The sequence below is a fragment of the Somniosus microcephalus genome, chromosome 3 (genome assembly GCF_052327205.1).
Source record: "Somniosus microcephalus isolate GS21.2 chromosome 3, FLI_Smic_1.0, whole genome shotgun sequence".
NCBI lineage: Eukaryota > Metazoa > Chordata > Chondrichthyes > Squaliformes > Somniosidae > Somniosus > Somniosus microcephalus.
In genome coordinates, this window is record NC_140989.1 from 63,664,103 (window position 1) to 63,686,512 (window position 22,410).

General features: G+C 43.2%; 1 protein-coding gene across 3 annotated transcripts in view; it reads right to left on the reverse strand.

The window, feature by feature from the left end:
* Nucleotides 1–5,976, reverse strand: part of pkdcca (protein kinase domain containing, cytoplasmic a) — a 65,070-nt gene extending 59,094 nt beyond the window's left edge. Inside the window, exon 1 of one of the 3 annotated variants that reach the window (XR_015076564.1) lies at nt 5,085–5,976. Coding sequence is in view for 2 of the 3 variants with exons in the window: in XM_085980777.1 (XP_085836903.1) it covers nt 5,085–5,798 (714 nt within the window). In the remaining variant the exon portion in view is untranslated. The remainder of the gene's footprint in view (nt 1–5,084) is intronic. The other 2 variants (XM_085980777.1, XM_085980776.1) reach the window with 2 other exon arrangements.
* Between the last annotated feature and the right edge of the window lie 16,434 nt (nt 5,977–22,410).

A 22,410-nucleotide genomic window follows, 5' to 3' on the forward strand; every position in this document is an offset into this window, starting at 1 on the left:
GCACAATGCCTTCATTCTACGGGAATATTGAGACGGATTTTTGTGTCCGTCACATGATCTTGATCGGGCGGGTTAGTCCATAGTCCGATGGATTTGATATTGGGGGAAGGGGGGGAGGGCGGGGGTGGTGAGGTGAAGTTAGCAATTCTTTGATAGTTGATTACCGTTCTTCAGTAATGTAGAAATTATTAGAACCAAAAAGACCAAGCTTGTGCTTTGATGAATACAAGTAACTGGCATTCCTAAATTCTTTTTTTTTAACCTTATGTAAGGGAGCTGACAGGGAGGAGCGATTTAATTCCCAAGAGTGTGTGTGTTAACAGATGACGCGAGGCGCACTTCAGTGCTCATGTCAGCCCGTCACGCCGCCAGCTCCGACAATGGGTAGAAAGCGCTGAGCGGCGCTCCCTGCAGGGCTGGACAGCCGCAATGGTCGCTGCCACATCCAGGCACAGCTCTCACAGGAGGTAGAAAAGTGACCAAGACGTTACACCTACAACCCACCCGACCTCACTCCCTCCTCCCTCAGATGTGGCGGGGGCAAAGATCACCCTCAGTAGTTCGTGAAATGCAGCTTTTGCAAAGGGGAAGATGACAGGCAATCGATCAATAGCAACATACCAAGCGGAAAGCAATGAGGTTAAAGAGCATCTGTCATCGTAGATAGCGAATCGGAGCTCATTCCATTCTCCCGCTAGAATAAACTTGGCGGATTTGATCCTTTTTGCATTTCTCCTTCTAACATTTTACTTGTTATAATGTAAATGCTGATTTGACACATTCACAAAGGGATCCCTCGAATAGAAGACATCTGCATTCTTCAGAATAAAATTAATTCCAAATACACATCCTGCTCAGGTCGCGCCAGTGACTGGTGACAATTTATTTTCTCTCCCCACCCTTCGAGTCTGATGACAGGTCTTTTTTTCGATCACTATATTGCGATTTGACCAGCCTGCTTCGGCTGTATTGCAGCAGATATCAGAAATAACAACTCGTGGCCGTGTGAAATACAGAAAGGACAAGCACCTTTCACAAAGAAATCACTTCACACTGGAGCAGCGCTAATGAACTCGCGGAGTTACCCGTCAACCAAGAATTGGTCTGCCGGTTAACCTCCTCCATCCATTACATTTTGTTAACTCCTGGCTCTGAGGGGCAAATTCTGTTTTTCCAATGGAAGGTAAATAAATAAAAGACTGAATGAGCGTCGGCTGTCAGGAGCAGATTAACATCCCCTTTAATTAGGCCAGCTAAGTCAAAAATGCCTCGATTTCCTGAACATATATTGTGGGTGCATCTACAGAAACCTACCGGTAAATATATTAGTATCAATGATCGACTGAGGCACTGTTTGCATTGTACTCTCGAAATGTTACTTAGAAATTAACTTCACACCTCACTAAAATTCAGGGTACGCAATAAAAAATTATTCCACTGGATATTCCTGCAAATATCTTAGAATAAATAACTGATCCTGTGGGGTTATATAGTCGTGTACTCTTCGGCGTGCGACAGTCTATGTTTAGAAACTGTGTTATGAGACTTCAGGCGTTCTGGGATGGAAATTTGAAAAAAAGAATGATTCAAGGAAGTCAGTATGTCGAAAAAATAGCTAATACGTGGCGCAAAGGTGGAAACGACAGGGCGTTAATGAGTGAGAAAAAAAAACCTCTTGAGGGCAGAGGACATCCTCGCTTTAAGTGGTGCAGCGAGTGCAATTTGTACCAACTAAAGGTCTGGCCATAAATCAGTGATCCGCATCGATCCCACTCTGCCGAACTTCAGCGCCAGCCCTTATTAATTCAACAGCCCTTACTGAAACCTATATCTCCCTCCCACTCCCATCAATAACTGCAATTTCTGAACAGCTTTCCTTCCATATTGACACCTGTTCGCGGGTAAGAGAGAAAATGAGGCGATTTCACCACACGGCAGGGGTTAATGCATATTCAAATCTCCTTCCAAAGGACATCTTTCCCAGGAAACTAATATTTATTTTAATGAGTGGATGGACAACAGAACAGTTATTTAAGAAAGTACAGCCTCCCCCCGCCACCCCCCCCCCCCCCAATCAAATAAATAATAGTTTGTCTTTTATTTCCAGTAATAGTCATTGGGTATCTGTTCTCACGACAGCCCAAACTCACTTCATCAGAACGTTTGGCGCTGGGCTTTTTAAAGCATCTTCTCTGTACCTTTTAAGAATCCATCACGTATATGACGCACAGACACAGAATTGCACAGTGAACCGGGTACAGTTTAAACGCCACTGGTAATGTACTTAAATTAAATAAAACACTTATAAAGATCTATTCAAAGTAGAAACTGAAACGGTTTTACTGTATCGTGTTCTGTGTATGCGGAATTTAGATCTGTAGATTTAAATTGGTGCAGATCTTTCTTGCTAGGAGAAAAGTAACCAAATGGAGTAGGTTTTGGAGTTTTCAGTTTACTTGAAGTCAAGTAAACTGCATTCTGCAATCACTTAATTAACTAGTGTTCTTTCATGGGGCACTTCGACTGTTAAATTTTTAAGAGCGAGAAGTTATAAAGGCCCTATCATTTAGTGCTGTTACAGGGTGCACCTATTCATTATTCTCAGGTTTATTGTGCTATTTGTAGACCAGTAATGCTGCCAAACTATCCTCAGGAAAATCTGATAAACTTAATCAACCGTGATTTTTTTTTACAATTAAAGAACAAATATTGGCCGACAGCGGACATTTTACACAAAGTTAAATATAAATCAACACGGACGACACATTTCTTTAACATTCTCGGGGTCCTGGGAGTGATGCTTAGTCTTAACACGGACACAATGTGATGCTCTCATTAATCGGGGGGGGGGGTAGAGGTAGGGGGGTCGGGTCAAATGTTATTACTGAGAGCAACATTTACTAGCTAGTTAGAATGCGGCCCTTAATCTTATTCTAAATACAGTATCGGAACTACTGTGAGAAGTGGAAGAGAAATGGGATTTGTGACAGACCCAGAATACATTTTACTGCGTGCTGTCTCTTTAACATCTTTAGATCACTGTGTCTATCTGCAAAAAAGATAATAGTGAGAATTACTAATATAAGCCTTTGTGTAATAAAGGCAGTTTTGCCTAGACAAAGTATTGCTTTACTTTATAGGTTAAACCTTTTGGCCGTTGAAATGAGGTGCCTCGAAACTACATATATTTAAAGCTAGAATCAGGCTGGCCGGATTGTACAAGAAGACAGACCTGGGTTAGATCTGCTCTTGCCAAGACAGAACATGCCTGTTATCTTGCAAGTTACACTTAAGCCTGCCATCTGCCCTGGACATCCGACAAAATCCCTTTCCCAGTAAAGAAACGAAATGCGGCCACTATAGAAACTTGAGCAACGCTCCTGGATTTGACACATTTCACCGTTGGCAACACAAATTCATCCGTTTCCCAAAAATCAGTCAAATTCCTGACTGTATGTGCGCAAGAACTCTCTTAAATTACATTTTTTTTTCTTTTTGTCGTATTATTATACGGCTGATCTGTCCTCAGTCATTCTTAAGCACCAAAGACATGGAGAAAGCGATCTATTCAAATGGTGTCTGAAAGAAAATAGTACAGAGCAAACACGTTCTGGCTGTCGAAAGCAGCTCGGTACAATCGACTAATTGAAGGGCCGATTCTACACCAGTTTTTTTTTAACAAATCATTAATAGTGAACAAAGCCCGAGATAGACACAGCAGGAAGGATCCCCCCGGGTTTGTGACGGGCAGATTACGGTTGGCCAGAGGGAATTAGCAAACTAGCAGGCGACCTGACAACTCCAGATGACAAGTTTAAAGTCTTGCCTCTACATAGTGGATTCACTAAACTTGCAAAAAATGTGCAACATGTCTAACTGCATCGTATCTGTGTGCCTTAAAAAAATAGCGTGAGCCACGTGGTGATAGGTGATGTGACTGGCTTTACCTCACATTCCATATGTAATGTTCCAGGCTTCTGTTGCACTCTAACCAGCGTGATTATTTTTTAAATACTGCGGGGACAGCTTTTTAGCATCAATGACGGTATAACCCGCTAGTGTTCAAATCGGAGCTGTGATTTACTGAGTTCCATTTTAAACTGTAACAACACTTGTAGCGGAGTCAATGCCCGGTGAAATCGATCACAATCCTACACACAGGGTGTTTTAAACTCTTCGGGTTCAAAGGTCTTGGAGACCTTCTCTGCGCACAGCCGAAGCGTTTTAAGCAGGGAGCGATCGCGGCTTCGGCTACCCGAGCAAGACCCCCTTAAAGCAAACACGAAGCAGACGGCCGGAATCTGGAGCTGAACTCGACAGCCAAACAGCCACCTGAGCCCATCTCCTTCGGTACCTCAATGCCGGCGTCCTTGGGAGAACTGCGCCCTTTCAACAACTCCCAAAATCCGAAAAGGAAGTATTTCCTAAAGATCACGTAGAACTAAATAACACAATTAAATGTCTGCACAAAACAGCCAGTAAGTGGACGGCAGAGAGTATGAAAAACAAACACGTTTTAGTTTAAATTAGACTGAAAAACTTCAATTCACTTGTTAAACTTCAGCGCATAAGTTTGTTGACCTGACTTTTAAAGGTGAATTGTTAGTGAGGATTTTAAACTGTTAGCGCGTTAATACCGTGACCCAATTCTGCAATTACATTATGATCCGAAATTATGCTGAATAATTGGCTAGTCCTTTTGTTGAAACTTTTCTTTTTATGCAGTTTAGTGGCACAAATCCGTGTAAAATCAATTTGTTGTCAAAGGAACGTGTAATAAATATCTTTTATTAACTGCAATGTTTGCTTTTGCACATTACTCCAGTCTGTTAATGGGACACTCAAGACATTTAGAAAAACCATGAGTGAAGATATCGTGGGTTTAGCAATGTTTTCCTTAAGTACACGATAGAACTACATTTTCACGCGTATAGTTGACCAGTATAGATCAATCAGAAGGATGGGTTCTGATTATGATTCACTGCACTAAGAAATGAATCCCCCAATAACCCGAATATTTTCTTTCTTCCCATTAAGAAATTGCTTCATTAATAAGTTGCGGATGGACAGTGCCTGCCGCTTACCTTAAGAATGTTTGCGTGCTGCAGCCGTTGTAAAAGTGTCATCTCTTTGACAAGTTTGTAGGACGCCAGTCTGTAGCAATCTTCCAGTGTCCCATACTGTTTGACACAGTTTTCCATGTCGTGTCCTCCAAAGTCCACCGATTTTAAGGCCACTGCCAGCGTTTCGTTTAGAACCGCTTTGTACACTGCTTTTGTGTATCCAGATCCCAAGTAATGGACACTGCTCGCGTTATTAATATCTGGACAGCTCAAAGAAAGCGAATGGAACCGAAAGTCAATCTTTGGGCTGCTGGAGACGAAGGTGCTTTCTCCTTCCACGGTCCAAGGTTTGTTCTTTTGCAAGCCTGGGCTTTTCTGTTGTTGCTGATGCTGGGGTTGCAGTTGATCAGGGGAGCTGTTCTGTGCGAGGTCCATCAAGCGCCTTTCCAGCGGTCTGGCCAGCCTCCCTGCAGCCGCCGAGGAGACTGGCTGCTGCCGATAGCGGACAACCTCCTCGTACCTTTCTTTAATTTGCTTCAACAGGTCCTGGTCGGTCACCCCGTTGAAAAATAGAGTCGGCTGGATGCTGAGGTGATCCTGCCCGGTCTGCTCTTGTTGCTGCCGCTGTTGCTGATGGTGATGATCGAACCCAGGGATAAATAACAGATTCAGTAAAGTGCCTAGGAAGAATGAAAAGCAAAACCCAGCTGCGATGGCAATCTTTCTGCGTTTCATTTCGTTGTTAACCTGCGATCTGCGGAAAGAGTGCTGTGGAACAGTATAGCAGGCGGGTGTTTGAAACTGAAGTTTTCACATTGTACAGTAAAATTTCTACCCTGCAGGGAAGATAACACTTGGGGATTTTTTTTTTCCTTATGTATTCTTCACATTGGCTGCGCCCCCCCTCTGAAACCTTGATAAGCAAAGCAGCGTGACGCGCGGTGATTGACAGCGTGAAACCAGCCAGGCGGAACGTGCCGCCGGGCAGCCTGGGAGTTGTAGTCCCCCACCCGGCTGGGCCTTTGCGGCTCTGGAGTGCGCAGGACTACATGTTCCAGCGTGCCCTGCGGCACTGGGGCCGGCGCCGGCTGGCAGTGGGAAATTCCCCGTATATGGGTCTCAACCAATCGGCGCGAAGGAGGACAGGGGTGCGACTGTCAACCTGCGAAGCGTATTGGCTAACCTCAATGCCAATTAGCATTATGGGCGGGCTCCCGTCCCCCCCCCCCCAAACACAGTGCACGTGACAAACCTGAGCACAAACACTCCCCCCCCGCGCCGCTGGGAATGTGAATGAGTGGCCTGATTGGCAATGACACGGTTATCCATCAAGCGCACATTACCTCGCTATTAGCGACTAATTAACAAATGCAATCATGCTTCAAATTCTGGAGGAGCAGGAAAAAGAGGCAAAAAATAATAAATGTTTTGATTAGTGCGATAATTGATGAACGGTAATAAACGAAGGGCGCGCAACCCGGGCATCTTAAGCCAGCTTTTCATCCAGGTTATTCATTATTGTTGTCAACAAATGTTACAGTTTGCTTGCTGAAATATGGACCTAAAGTCAATGGGTCAGGCTGGAGGACTTAGTTCTTACAAGCCTCATCCAGTCAGCAACAGGGCAACATTTGAAACGTACCGTCCGATGTTAGTGCTGTGTTTTAAATTGAAACAGTAGTTTGACTTGTGACCCCTGTTCAATTCTGTCCGACTGTATTCTCATAATAGTGCAGAGACTGTTACCGGTTTGAAGCAAAAGCACTTTAGGAAAGTGGGGCAAGAGTAGCTGTGCATAGAGCGCAGAAAGCAGCATATTGACCATTTCAAACTGTAGCGATTGAAAAGACTGCTGGATGCAGTTGCTTTAAAGCTTTATTTATGCCACTGTATATTGCGTAATTTCTCTAATCTAAGGAGGAAATAATAGAAATGAAGAGCGCCAACTAAATTAAAATCGCAATGTGATGTTACACAGTGTGCAGTATTTAATATTTATATAGAGAAACCCACCAACAGCATTTTCTGCAAAATGCATGCCTGGGTGGGTCATTACAGATTCTTCAAGAGGCAAGTTTCACCATCACGATCCCTTCTAAAATAAATCAGACAGAATTATAATGAGAAACGATCATGAACATGCATCGCTCTGATGAATTTGTGGTTTAAAAAAATGAACACTTCATGGTGGAAAAGAAGTGGATATGGGGTAAGTAGTTTGAATGAGTTACTGACCCCCATTGTAAAGGGAGCTGAATGAACACCGAGTTCGGATGAAGGGCCCACACCTGAAACATTCACTTGTTTTAGTCGTTTTCTCTCTCCGCAGATTCTGCCTGGCCGGCTGTGAGTTTCTGGCATTTTCTCTCTTCGTTTTAGTTTTTTTTGTGTGTGTGTTAATTGTGCTGTGACTCTTGTATCTCTCCAAGCCATTTCTTGAATCATATCGGCGACTTATTTATAAAGCCCAAAGCATTGCCCAATAAATTTACTGCAGTTGCTTCCTTTCTGTGTCATTCAAAGCCGTCTTCTTCATGTATGTAGGTTTATAATGTGTTGTTTCTTTACTGTTTCATGCGCCGCTTTAAGGCGACCTTTGCATTATTTTCCTACGTAAAAAAAAAGTTTCTCGTCTTTTTTTTAAGTTGTAGTTTACTGTGGTTAGGGCTATTTTGATAGAAAATTTCCTTCGCTGTGGTTAGGGGGGCACTGTCAGCACAAGTAACACATTTCGGAGACCGAAAGTCGAGAAATTTTTTTGCAATTAAGAAATACGCCATCTACTGTTTCAGGCGGCTGAAACCCGAGAGGCCAACATTCCGGGATTGGGTGGCCAGGAGGGCTCAAAGCAATAAATCCAGCTCGTTTCAAAGAGACACCATTCCCACTGCTCACTTACCCAGAACATGTCAAACTTCTTAAAAAATATACACGGCGCCCATTTTCCCCATAATATAACCGAGTCTTCAGTTTAGCCTACTGTATTACAATATACAATCATAACATACACCGCTGTGTAACATGATTTAAGATCGGCGCTATTCTCTGCCCCATATAAACTTAAATTAGAATGCAGCTTGTCACGTATTGTGGCTTAGTAGAGCTGAGAGAAACGTGTTATATTTGAATGTCATTTTTTAAGGTTTATATAATTTGCACGTGAACCGTGCGCTCATTTTTACAAATACAAAATTAAAGAATCCGAACTCCCATGTGATCCGTTAAAAAAAAAGGCAGGTTCGAAAAATCGCCTTTTTCGTCGCTTTTTCAATCTGTAAATCCCTTTAAAATGAAAGGGATATCGTCCGTCCGGTCAGAGTCAGTAAAAAGGAAGACGGGGACCTCAATGTAATAGTTCGAACCCGCCATCGCTCTGCGGGAGGTGAGAGTAGACACCATGGTCTGCAATGAACGGCCGTGCCGTGCCATTTCACACAAATCGCCGGCAGTCAAACCCGGTCAAGCTTCAGATCAGCATATTTAGGTTTTATCTTGTTAGTTTGCAAGTGAGAGAATTGGCGTTCTGGATGCTATTTCCAGCGACGTTTACTGAGGTCGGCACACGTTCGCAACTAATTGAAAAGAAGAATCTCCATTCAAATGGAGGGCAATAATACACTTTCAATGAGCGAGGGGGAGAAAGTGTCAACAAGCCCGCAGAAAAGGCAGTAACCAGTTCTCGTTGTTTATTTGCCCCTTTACTTAAACTTGACCGGGTTTAGCCTTTCACTTCGTGTGTTTCTACCTATTGCACTGAATGTTTCTGCCACATTAGTACTGATTCCAAAAATACATTGTGCATACATTCGTGTCTGTAACACTGCACTACCCGACCGACAAGGCTGTGTTATTCCATCCCGTCGGCAAAGATTCACAGCTCAAGCAATTCTGGAGTTCCAGGAATTGATGTCTTCAGTCCGTCCTTCAATAAACAGATTTAAGCATTAGATGTACAAGCATGACTCAATATTGGTGTGAATTGTAATCTCAGTTGAATAAAGCTCCCTGAGAGGCATCTTGTGCACTGGCGCGGAGCCCATCGACTGGTATAGATAGCCCGCTTCCCGCATTATAACTCAATAACCGAGAGTTATTGAACGAACGATGCTTGGCAACGCGGCAAGTTTACTAATGGAACACATTTGGTACTGTATTGGGTGTCAGCTTCAATAAACCGTACAATAATAGATCAATAGCCGCAGCATCGTGGGTGTTACAGGCGGCGATTACCACAGTGCGATATTTCATTCTCAGTGCCAGAGATCTTTAACTAGGAGACTTGGCTCTTTCCCCGGAACAGTGTTTGCCCCGGAAAAGCTGTTTGTGCCTATTCGATTTGTTTAGCATCACCTAACGGCAGGTTATCACACAAGGCGGAATACACTGAGGCCACCTTTCAAATGGTTCATTTTACGTATTATTGGCAACTTTGTTTTAGGTGACCACTTGTGCACATAGTATGATTGCAGATATAAACGGTTAAAGAGCCTGGTCCCATTACTGTTACAAAAAGGGAAACTCAATTTACGAATTAAATTGGTATTTGCTAGCAACGCGCACATTTCCAAATATTAATACTTCAATATTGTAATTAACATTAATTCTGAGGAAAATCACACTGGACATTGATAATCCATTACATCTCACACAGAAAAAAGCATAAATCTTCGACATATATGCAGTAAATGTCCTGTTACAACAGAGGTCAAGGTCAGGCGGAGCGGAATCCGAACTGTGCGAGCAATAAACTGATCATCATTCTCGTATCGAAGTATTTTGCTTCCACCGGGATAGCGCGTGTCTACATTTAACTGTCGGAGTATTCGTAAATTATTTCTAACTTGAATTGAATGTATAGTTGAATACTATTCATTTCAAGGATTCGACATCGGAAATAGAGCTAAATTCACCGAGGGTTTCCCCCGATTAACCAATTAACAAAATGATGGGGCTCAATAAATTCACACCGCAACAACAATATCCGTACTCTCCCAGCCAACCCCGCCAGGTACATTAAGAAACACCTCATTGTATCTTTTTGTTCTTATGTACTTTCTAGAGAACCACAGTGCTGTTTGGTTTACTTAGTGAGTGAGAGAGATAAATATTAGTCCTATAAATTGTTTCTATTTTTAAACCAGTCCCGTCATTTTTGTAAACTGTAATATACTTTGTATTAATTAAGTGCTTTTAATATAACACGGATCCTTTTAGATTTCGAAAAAAGATTCGAATTTAAATAATCGTATGAAATAAATATTTTCTTTCAATAATTGAAAACGAACACGTTGGAACCGAAAAGCGCCGTGTATTAAGGGCATGAATACTGTCACAGTCTACCTAACTAATAGTTATTACATTGACTAATTCAGTTACTATCGAAACAAGTAACATCAGTTCAGAAATATCATGTTATCCCGCGCACCTATCTCTTTCTACTTCATAGGATCCGCTAGTAGAAAGTGACACAAAATCGCCATTGTGTGCTATATGACAGCAAGGCTAATGTGAACCGGGGTAAAACTGCGGTTGAAATTCCTGACATTGCGGCCACTGTATGCAGAATATCACACCGAGAGACGTTATAAAGTAGTTTTGTGTTGTAGTCTGGGGGGGGGGGGGGGGAGCGGAGTTCCTATTTCCCCAGCAGTTGTAAGGCAACTGTAAAAGCTCGGTTTGAGGGATGACATCGTTTTAATCTTTTTTTAATCTTGCGGAGTCTTCCAGTAAATAACTGTACTTACTCCAAAGTATTCCCTGTACTTTTTAAAGCCAAGTACTGTACTTGTCAAATAAATATAATTAGTAGCACGCCGTTTCATTTACAAGTTGTAACTACATAAAATACACGGGGCTTTGATGTCGAGTTGAAATGTGGTCATTTTCGTACCTTAATTAATATTGTGTCTGTTTTTGTTCCTTGTTTAAACAATATTATTTCAAGTCGAAATGAAAGTGCAATTCTACAGTGTTGTACAAACGGGAAAGGCACCAGAGAATGATTGCAATGCCTAGAAACTATTCGACAGTCTGGTTGGCTAGTTACCTAATATGATTTGCAACTGAAAGTGTTTCTGTCGTACTCATATTTTTCATCGACATTCATTTTTTCCATCACCAGTCTTATGGATTGCGTTTGAAACGATCAAGCGGGTTTTTTTTTACTGTGTGTTGGGCCTGCTCCAACTATTACCCCACCAGTATCACGTAGCCTGATTGGGTTTGTCCCAGAATAAATTAATCATAAGTGTAGCTTTGTACCATTGGATGCGCTGGAATATTTTTTCTTTCAATTATTTCTGTTTAAAAGCAAGACAAATAATATATGCATTCAAAAATAAATTATATTAGTAGCCGATTGCTCACGGGTCGCCAGGGGTCTGAGGCTTCTTGTGATATTTATTTACTAAGGTGGCCTGTCCCTTTAAGGCCACTTCTCAGGTACTTCCTGTGTAGCAGTGGTCTGAACAGGCACAATTAGAAGTTAATTGCTGAAGGAAGTTTTCGTAGATTGGCTGGTGCTCTGGGGGAGAGGCCTGGTTATCAATATTGAAAATACATGAACAGATGATTGGCTTTCTTTCTATACATTTGCTGCTTTGAAGTGCAGCTTCTGAAGTGTGGTGAATGTAGACAATTATATATAGTAGAAACACAAAGCAAAGCACTGCAGAGTTAGATCTATTTCGTAAGGCTAAAGGGATCAAGGGATATGGGGAGAAGGCAGGGACAGGGTACTGAGTTTGGATGATCAGCCATGATCTCATTGAATGGCGGAGCAGGCTCCTATCTTCTATGTTTCTATGTTTTCTATGCTGAAAATCTGAAAACAGAAGCAGAAAAGGCTGGAAATGCTCAACGTATTGGCCTGCTGGCTGGGAAAGGTGTTGGGTCAGAAAAGGCAGCTGGACCAGCCTTGTGGGAAGGGGGATGTGTGGGATCAGAAAGGCAGTGTGGGGACGTGTGGCATGGAGCCTTGAGGCAATATTTATATAAAGTTGCAGGCAAGTAGGAATTAAAATAACATTTTTAAGTCAAATGCAAAGCCCAAGGGCTGAAAATATAGGCAGGCGAGCAGGCATTGTTTATAAGGAGAAATTTAGGCAGACAGCAAGAAGAGGCTGATCGCTTCAGTGAGGAAATGGAGTGGCTGTACAGTTCTAGCAGTGTGGGGAGGTCTGCAACTGTACCATCACAGGGACTCAACATATTCACCACAATACTTCTGCAGCTGTGGATTTGCTCAACCACTCCCTCTTCTTTGATGCTCTTGTCGCCAGCAAAATATTTATTCTTTCTCATCCCGGTCATTCCCTTTGGTATGACCCTCATCTTTGCTCCCTCATCCAAGGGGCACAGACTTGAGCATACCTGGTGCACAATTGATTTACCTATCCATCATCAGAACTGGCTGGACCACATCAAGTTCTAGCACCCACTACTCCAGGATCATCCTGGAGTGCAAAGATAACCCCCGGCTTCGCTTCTGCACTACCAACCATCTCGTTAAACCCCTCTACCCTGCTCCCTCCACCCTCACCTCTAACAACAAGTGCAAAGAGCTCCAGACAAAAGGAGATATTGGGACAGGTGATCAAAAGCTTACTCACAGAGGTAGGTTCTAAGGAGTGTCTTAAAGGAGGAGAGAGAGGTAGCGAAGCCGAGAGATTTAGGATGGGAATTCCAGAGCTTAAGGTCCTGGCAGTTGAAGGCACGGCTGTCAAAGGTGGAGCAATGAAAATTAGGGATGTGCAAGAGACCAGAATTGGAGGAGTGCAGAGATCTCGGAGGGTTGTAGGGCTGCAGGAAGGAAGGAAGAAAGGAAGGAAGGAAACAAAGCAAGGAAGGAAGGAAGGAAGTTAGTTAGTTAGTTAGTTAGTTGACAAACAATGCAAAACTTTCAAACAAGAGAGAATTAGAGTACGAATCACATATATTCCTACAAGAAATAAAGGGGGTGTAGCAAAAGCCGAAGTTCCTTGGATGAATAAAGAAATTGAAATTGAAATGAAAGTTTAAAAAGAGGCCTAAGGCAAATTTAGGACTAATAATAAAAAGATATCACACGTATAGAATATATGGAGAAGAAGTAAAAAAAATAGAAAAGCAAAATAATAGTTAAAGAAAGATTGGAATGAATGAGAGATAAAAAAGGGAATCTTCTCATGTAGGCTGCAGGAGTGCAGAAATATTAAATGTATACTTTGCCTCAGCTTTCAGAGAAGAATAGGATAGTAGGAATGGAAGGGTACAAGAGGAGGACATGGAGTAATAGATAGGGTTACTATAGATAAGGAAGTAGAACTGAAAAGGTTGGTAGATCTCAAAGTGGAATAGGCACCAGATCCTGATGGGAAGCATCCTAAAATGCTGAAGGAAGTCAGAGAGGAAATAGCAGAGGCTTTGACCACAATCTTTTAAACATCTTTGGAAGTGGAAGTTGTGCTTGAGGACTGGATGGTTGAAAATGTAACATTACTGTTCTTGAAGGGAGAAAAGGTTAAATCAGGTAACTATGGACCAGTTAACCTAGCATTGGCAGTGGGTAGGCTTCTGGGGACCATAAGATGGAGTAAAATCAGTATTTACTTAAAAAGACATGGATTAATTAAGGACAGCCAGTACAGATTTTTAAAGGCAAGTCTTGTCTGACAAACTTAATACAGTTCTTAAGGAAATAATAGAGCTCACTGATAAAACAAAGATGCAGTGGATGTTATGTATATGGGTATTTAAAAGGCATTTGAATAAAGTTGTAAATAGGAGGCTTGTTGATAAAATGAAAGCATATTATATTAAAAGGAATATAGCAGCATAAAAAATATATATAAAGGATATTACATAAAAATAACAATAGAATGCAAGATCAGAGGGTAGGAGATAATTCGACCGGAGTGCATGGACATAATTCAGTCCTCATTTTTAATGTCATACATTCCTTCCTTATTTTTATGTCTTAACCTTTGATTTTATATTATTATTTATAGCTAAGTAGAAAAAACTTGGAGCCATTTATTTTAAGAGGCTAAGAATTTGGAGACAATGGGGGAATTTTAATCTAAAAGAAAGGAAGGGTTAGTAGTGGTGGGGTAGTTAAAGTGTTAAAAATTGGAATCTCAATCTGAACCCACTTCTGGTTTTAACGAAGGCAGGATGGGAGGCAGGACGGGGGCAGGGCTGGGCGGGACGGGGCGGGTAGGCAAACCACTGCCAGGAGACGGGACGTCAATTTAAATATTACAATGAGGCTGGAAGACTCTTCAACCTACACTTTGTGTTTAACTGTAGCTAGTCGGGTTTTGCACACCTCATAAAACCCGGCAATTACAGTAAGACGAGGACTGCTGTATCTAGGAGGTAAGTGCCTTTTCACCTACCTCCTGGATCCAGGATCCCTGCCTAACCCATCCCCCACGATCAGAGAACCCTGCCCCGGCCTCCAATCCCCTTCCCGGACTCCACCACCCAGGCCACCAATTCCCCCCACCCCCACAGCCTCCGATGCCTCCACCAGGCTTCCCCCTCGCGGCCCATCACCCCTGATCTTCGGCATATCCCCCACCGTGCTCCTGACGGCCAGTGATTGTCAGCTGAGTCCCCTCCCCGGGCTCCTGATGGCCTGTGATCGTCAGTTGAGTTCCCTGCCCCGTGCTCCTCCTGGCCCACTATTGCCTGCTGAGTCCGACCCCCACCCCATCACCACCCTTGCTGCTCCAGCCTGCGATCATGGTAAGTCAGACCCCCCCCCCGCCCCACATCCTTGCTTCTCCGGTCGACCCTGGCCCCCGCACGATCTCTTTCGCCCTCCCTCCTCTGTGCGGCCTAGTGCCGCAGGCCTACCCATCTGGAGCCAGCCAGCCTCTCAATCTGACTGGCTGCAGGTGGCAAACAGAGGCCTTGCATGCAAATCTGGCCCGGCTATTAAAGTCAGCAGGGCCTGTGGGAAACCCGTTCTCTCAGGTTTCCCGATCACCTCGGAGCCCCGTCCCCCTCTTACTCATTAAAATCCTGAGAAAAAGAGAGAGTGCAATAACAATCCAAGCTATGGGCTGGGAGAGAGGTCATAGTTGGGAGAAATGGTAACAATATGAGGCATATGCCAGGAATGTGCATGGAGATAATAAAAAGTATGGGGGCAGAGTGAATATAGAGAAAGTTAGAGACAGAGATAGAGATAGAGATAGTGTAGAGCAGTGAAAACACAATTTTCAGCAAATGAGTAGCAACAACAAGAAAGCTATTTGTGATATAACAACAGAAAATGCTGGAAAAACTCAGCAGGCCAGGCAACATCCGTGGAGAGAGAAATAGAGTCAACGTTTCAGGTCGAAACCCTTCATCAGGAATGCTGCTATCAAGCTATTTGTGATGTTGTGCAAACATTCACCATTGTATCATGAAGTAGTACGAGCTGAAAAATAAGCCATTGAAAAATAAAGCAGCAGCTTCCAGTCCCTGCATGTGTTATAAGGATTGCAATATATCACATTGTTGCTGTTGTCACATATGCAAATTTAATTTGCAATATTCATAACTGCTTTAAAAAAATGACAGAGGCCCTAAAATTGCTGGGCCTGTGAGGTTGGAATAAGGACTCGTTGATTTTAATTTAAAAATATGAAGAAAATAGAATAGCAGTATCTTTAAATCAATCATAATTTACAACACATTTTGGGGTCAGAATGACTCAAGCCCAACTTTACTGCAACTAGTGCCATGGGGCTGGGCCTCAGGACACCAATGTGACTGGCTGTTGACCCGTACCCAAATCCTTAGGCTGGAATCATTAGCATTAAAGGGGTTAATGTCTCCGTCATTTATGGTGCTTTTGAGTCATCAGCTTGTGTAGGTGGGGGTGGGGGGTGGGTGGGGAGGGATCAGGATAATCTGAATAGCGCAATTGATTGTCAGTGGGAAGCTGGTATTAGCGTCCACCACCACATTTGTGCAGTAATATACTCCTGCTTCATTTTGGCTTCAATTTGGCTGCAGGAAAGGTGGAACTGTTGAGTATTCTGGTGGAGGACGGTTAACCTGCCAGTCCTGTCTTTCTGAGTGACACCACGACAGAAGGGATAAAAGGCAATTAGCACCAACCCCCTCCCAAATCCCTCCAGAGACTTGAGTACATAATCCAGGCTGATACTCCAGTGCTGAGGGAGTCCTGCACTGTCGGAGGTGTGGTCTTTTGGATGAGATCGTTAAACCGAAGCCCCGTCTGCTCTCTCAGGTGGACATAAAAAATCCCATGGCACTATTTCGAAGAAGAGCAGGGGGTGTTCTCCCCGGTGTCCTGGTCAATATTTATCCCTGAAAACAGATTATCTGATTATTATCACATTGCTCTATGTGGGACCTCGCTGTGCGCATATTAGCTGTCGTGCTTCCTACATTACAACAATGATTACACTTCTGAAGTACTTCAATGGCTGTAAAGTGCTTTTGGACATCTTAGGTCGTGAAAGGGCTATATAAATGTAAGTCTTTTTCTTTTTCCTATTGTAATTTCAGAATATATAGAAAAGGGGTGGACACCTGGCAGAAATGGGTCTTTTCCCAAATTCCAGCCTTCCAACCCAACTTGAGCCCTCGTTCCACCCTCTCAGGTACAGTAATTTCAGGGTCTCTGTGCCAATTCTTTTAAGTCATTGTGAATATTGCAAATTAAATTTCGATAACCTTCAGAACACCTGCCAGTTGGTGCTTACAGTCTTGACTGTTTTCGATGATAGAGTAAAAAGTACAAGGTTCAATGGCAAGACTGACAAGTGCAGCAAATGCATCTGTCTTGATTTTGTTAAAGATTTATTTGCCATCTTGAGAGGCCAAAATGAGGGAGTGAGAAATAAAACCAGAGAATCCTGATAGCTTTTACTGTGTTCTGCAGTTGTCTTTGTTGCCTCTATTGCTTTTGCCTTTCCTCCCCTCCTCCCATCTCCCTTCCACCACAGGAGCAGTTTAGCAGAGGCTTATCCAACTGTACACAAGCAAATAAGTATTCAGTCACTTCTCTGTGGAGATTAAAATCTCAGTGCAAGACTTTGTGACTTTTCGTCAGAGCTTTAGCAGCTTTATCAGTTAATTGTGCAAACACAGAAGAATGTTTAATGATACTGAAGAGAAGCCTGTGATTTATTTAATCTTTCACTTTGCATGGGAATCCTACCTGTGGAGACCTAACAATAAGGTGGCCAAGGGAATAAGGGAATGCAAACCAAATTTACTGAAACCTTTTTTGTTGTGTATGCTTCTCTGTACCACTTGTTGAGTGAATACATTTAAATAGATAATTAAACACCTCACCGATAGACTCAGCCAGCTGTATTTAGGCATTGGAGATACCGTCCTTAAGAGTAAAACTTATTTACCACAAAATGGATCTCTCCAGTGGGGGTTATTGTTTACTCACATCATGCTGTTCAGCAGTGACCTCCTGATGTATCTCCCGCTGTGTGCAAAGTCAAAGAAAAAATATTTTACTAAACTAGCAACGGTTTATGATAAGGAGGGTGGTGGTAGTGATTTATATTGAGAATTGGTAAAAGCGTTGTTCTTTAACATCGCACACAGAGGAAAATATAACCCCTGATGTTTAGACATGATAGTTAATGAGACTTTCTATAAATAGCTATGATGAGATGCTGTTTCATGAGGTTACAAGCTAGATATGGATGAGGAAGGCTGTTCAATCCATCCTTACTCATCCATCCAGAGGGAACCTACAGTTATCCATCACAGCATTCAGCTATTGCTTAAACAAATTTAGAGGCCAGTAATACAAACTTTGGTTCCCAAAGTGATGTTGATCATCAGGCATTGGGTCCCTACATTATGGGACACTGAGGCCTTACAAGCATCAAATGCACAGTGCACATGATAATCTGACCTGGATGTGCCTGAGGCATTGGAGCCCAGTTGTGCACTAGGCTTATTAAGGTCCAATTAACATGCAAATTAGGAGAGGCCTCCATTATGCAATTGAAGTTCCTGAACAGTGCTCCATTGGCAGAGAGTCCACAGTAAATGTGCCCTTGCTCTCAAAGATACATTATTTGTTTTTCTTATAACTCTTTATAATTTATTGCTTATCTGCTGATGTCAAAGAAAGGAAGGTAATGAAACTTCTTTAAGCTTTGCTGGAAGTTTCTTGAATCTGTATCATATCTGTAATCTGTGCCTATTTCCCTCGTTAATAGTCTTTGGGGGAGAAATTCAGTATTGCCCCGTTTGGAGCGCGATTATCGGCCAGGTGCAAAGTATAGCGCCTGGCGCTAATTATCGCCTCCGACTGCAAACTTGGCTTCTATCGCCCCTGGAGGTGATTGGAGCACTACATCAGGCGCTGCACACCTGTCTTAAGGCGCTAACGCCGAGGAGTGAGGCGCTACCTCAGAGCGCTGGCAAGGCTCATGTGATGTCAGTCGGCAATGGAACACAGACACAATGGCACCGGCCAGTTCTTAAAGGGGAGGGTCGATCTTGCTCTCCATCCACACCTTGCTCATTGCAGCCTTGAATCTCGGCCTGGAGAGACCTGTACATCAAATCTGCTGGAAAGAACAATGGAGAGACCCAGGGAAAGAGCTCAGAGTGCAGCCCCCACAGTCTCTTCTAAATCGATGCAAGGAAGATCAAATCAAAATGAACCTGCAAAGTGCTGCTCAGTACCCAAAACTCCTTCACACAGCATTGAATATCTCCAGAAGTCTCTCTCACTCTCTCAGGTTGCATGGTGCAGAAATGTCGCCGACAAAAAAAGGCAGGAAGTGGTCACCTTTAAATAGCGCTCCCCCAGTCTCTTCCCGACTGCAAAACGCGCCCCTCAACCTGTCGTTGCTAGCGGTAAGGCAGGGGGCACCACTCAATATCCGGTCCAGGGCGCTACCGGGGCGTTGCATGCTCGACTGACGTCACGATCTGCGGGCGCAGGAGATCATGGTGGTAGTGTTTAGCACCACCGCAAAATGTCTGGTCAATTTCGCGAGCGGCGCAAACATCGCCGCGCCCGGGCGCTAGTTGCTTTGCGCCCCATTAGTACCCTCTTAAGGCACTAATGAGAGGCGCAAACCAACCAAATTTTTCCCCCATAGTATAGAACATAAGAACATAAGAAATAGGAGCAGGAGTAGGCCATACGGCCCCTCGAGCCTGCTCCTCCATTCACTAAGATCATGGCTGATCATCGACCTCAACTCCACTTTCCCGCCCGATCTCCATACCCCTCGATTCCCCTAGAGTCCAAAAATCTATCTCTCAGCCTTGAATATACTCAAAGACTCAGCATTCACAGTCCTCTGGGGCAGAGAATTCCAAAGATTCACAACCTTCTGAGTAAAGAAATTCCTCCTCATCTCAGTCTTAAACGGCCTACCCCTTATCCTGAGACTATGCCCTCTTGTTCTAGACACTCTAACCAGGGGAAACAACCTCTCAGCATCTACCCTGTCAATCCCCTTCAGAATCTTGTATGTTTCAATGAGATCACCTCTCATTCTTCTAAACTCCAGAGAGTATAGGCCCATTCTACACAATCTCTCATCATAGGACAGCCCTCTCATCCCAGGAATCAATCTAGTGAACATTTGTTGCACCGCCTCCAAGGCCAAGTATATCCTTCCTTAGATAAGGAGACCAGAACTGTGCACAGTACTCCAGGTGTCGTCTCACCAAGGCCCTGTACAATTGTAGCACCACTTCCTTACTCTTATGCTCCAATTCCCTTGCAATGAAGGCCAACATGCCATTTGCCTTCCTTATTGCTTGTTGTACCTGCATGTTAGCTTTCTGTGTTTCTTGCACGAGGACACCCAAATCTCTCTGAACACCAAGTTTCTCACCATTTAAAAAATATTCTGTTTTTCTATTCTTCCTACCAAAGTGAATAACCTCAAATTTCCCTACATTATACTCCATCTGCCACCTTAATGCCCGCTCACTTAGTCTATCTATATCCCTTTGCAGACTCTTGTTCTCCTCACAGCTTACTGTTCCACCTAGCTTTGTATACCTCATTGAGAAGAGCTATGGATATGACTATGGGCACACCTCTCTCTCGCTTTGCAGGTTCCAGAGGAGCAGAATGACAGAAGATGTGCTAGACAGGTAGATTAGGTATTTAATTAGGACTCATTCACGTTGGACTCTGTCAGCGGTTGCAATGACCTTTCACATGGCAGAAGCATTCCAAGGAGCCAGGTGATCTTCAGTGCGTACTTGCATCATGCAGGTCACTAATGTATTCTTTTCCACGGCCAATGAATTTATCAGTTTCCCTTTGGAAAGCAGCCAGCAGCAGGAAAGAGCCTTTCACTTCTACTGTGGGGCACGATTATCCGTGGCTTTATTACCGTATACTCGGGTGGCCACACATGACCCCCAATGCCACCCACTTCATGAACAAAAGGGTTACCTCTCCATGAATGTACGGCTGCTCTGTGACCATAGGAACTCAATTAGGTACGTAAATGCTTGTTATCATGGCAGCTCATGTAATTATTTCATCCTATGGTAGTCAATGGTGCCAGTGTTATTTGAAGGGCCATGAAGACTGCATGTTGGCTGCTGGGGGAGTGAGGATATGCATTGCAGGTGTGACTCATGACAACTGTGCAAAAGCTAAGGACAAGAACTGAGCAGGGAAACAATTCAGCACATGCTTCCACCAGGGTATTAGCCAAGCATACCATCAGCATCCTAAAGCAGTGATTCAGATGCCTGGACAGGTCAGGAAGAGTGCTACAGTCTGGGCTGGCCAAAGTGTCAAAGATTTTTTCATAGCTTGCTGTGCCCTATACAACTTTGCCCTACAAAGGGGCATAGCTGTGCAGCAGGCAGTAGAAGAGAAAGAGCAGCAACCAGAGGCAGAAAATGACCCAGACCACCAGACAGAACCCTGAACAATCAACAGTTCACTCAGACCAAACATTTAAATCTCTGTAGCTGCCAATGCACAGTAGTCATCTTCACGGGTTGCCAATACTCTTGCCACATCAAGTTCACTTTCACTTTGGACACAGGCAGAAAACTGGCAGTTGCAGATCAGCTGCCCTTTATAGAGCCTGCCGAATTTTTCTAACACTTCTGCTCCTGCTCAGTGTCCATCATTCATCCCCCTGTGGGACATTTCTGTTGTTATCATTGTTGTCATCAAAAAATAATTCCTGATATGGATGAATCTGAAATTGGGGCAGTTAAATCTATTCAGATTTATACAGATTTGCCCAGTTCGGAGCAGTTACATTAGGCAATTTTGAAAGTCTTTTCAGTTTGATTTGTAAAAATGTGGAAAATTGTGGATCTAGAAAATTATACGCCAAACACACATTTGACAAAAACAACAGAAATGGGAACGAAGATATAAGGATTACGAAAAAAAAAGATTCAGCAGTGAAGATGGTGGCTCATGTTAGGGTACAGTCCCACAAGTATTAGCAGACCACATGTACCATTCTTTATATGTGAGCATAGACAATGAATGTCATTAAGCTACTCAATCACAGTGTGTATAGTAATCAAGCCTGATCCTGTGCTCAACCAATGTCCACACCAGTGCACTTTGCAGACAGTGTTACTCGGATAATGAGCAAGAGTGGGAACTATGGCTAATTTTTCTAGGGAGCACTGAGACCAATCATTGCACTAGCTAATGTCAGGAAACTCAGCACAGACCAGGAATCAAGCCTGAGGCCTTCTTGGTTGTATGACTTGATATATTGTGTGGTACATTTACCAACTAAGCCAGTGGGGGAACTGCAAACATATGAGCTCACCTGATTGTTGCTTTGTGAGTAAGTTGATGACATACACTCTGCTTAAATGGTTTGCACACTTCAGTAATGTTTTATATAGATGTCATAATAAACCAATGTTTCTACTGCAACAAATGTAGTTTCAATAACAACGAAACTTTTCCAGCTGTCAATAGTAACGTGGTAGATTTTGCTTATTTTGTCTTTTGATGGCTGATCATCAGAATTCAGAACCTGCATTACTACAGTTGAATTGAAGGATATGTGGTTGTTATTCACTGAAATGGAAGCACAGGCCTTTTAAAGGATCTTTCTTTAGCAGCACTAACTGAATTCATTTTGTTTTTCTTTTCCCTGCACAGATGATGCACAATGAAAACAGATCCAGTGCTTGTCAGGAAATGGTTCATGCAGGCAATGAGCTGGAAATGACTTAAACGTAGGCTGTAGAATAGCAACTCAACATGTTGGGCTCGATTTTGCCATTGGGGGCGGGCTGGGGGCGTGTCAGGTGGTCGTCCTGTCAAGATCTCAACTCTGATGTGAAGTGGGACAAAAGTGCGATTTTGCCCTAATTGGGCACTTGATTTCCAGCGTGT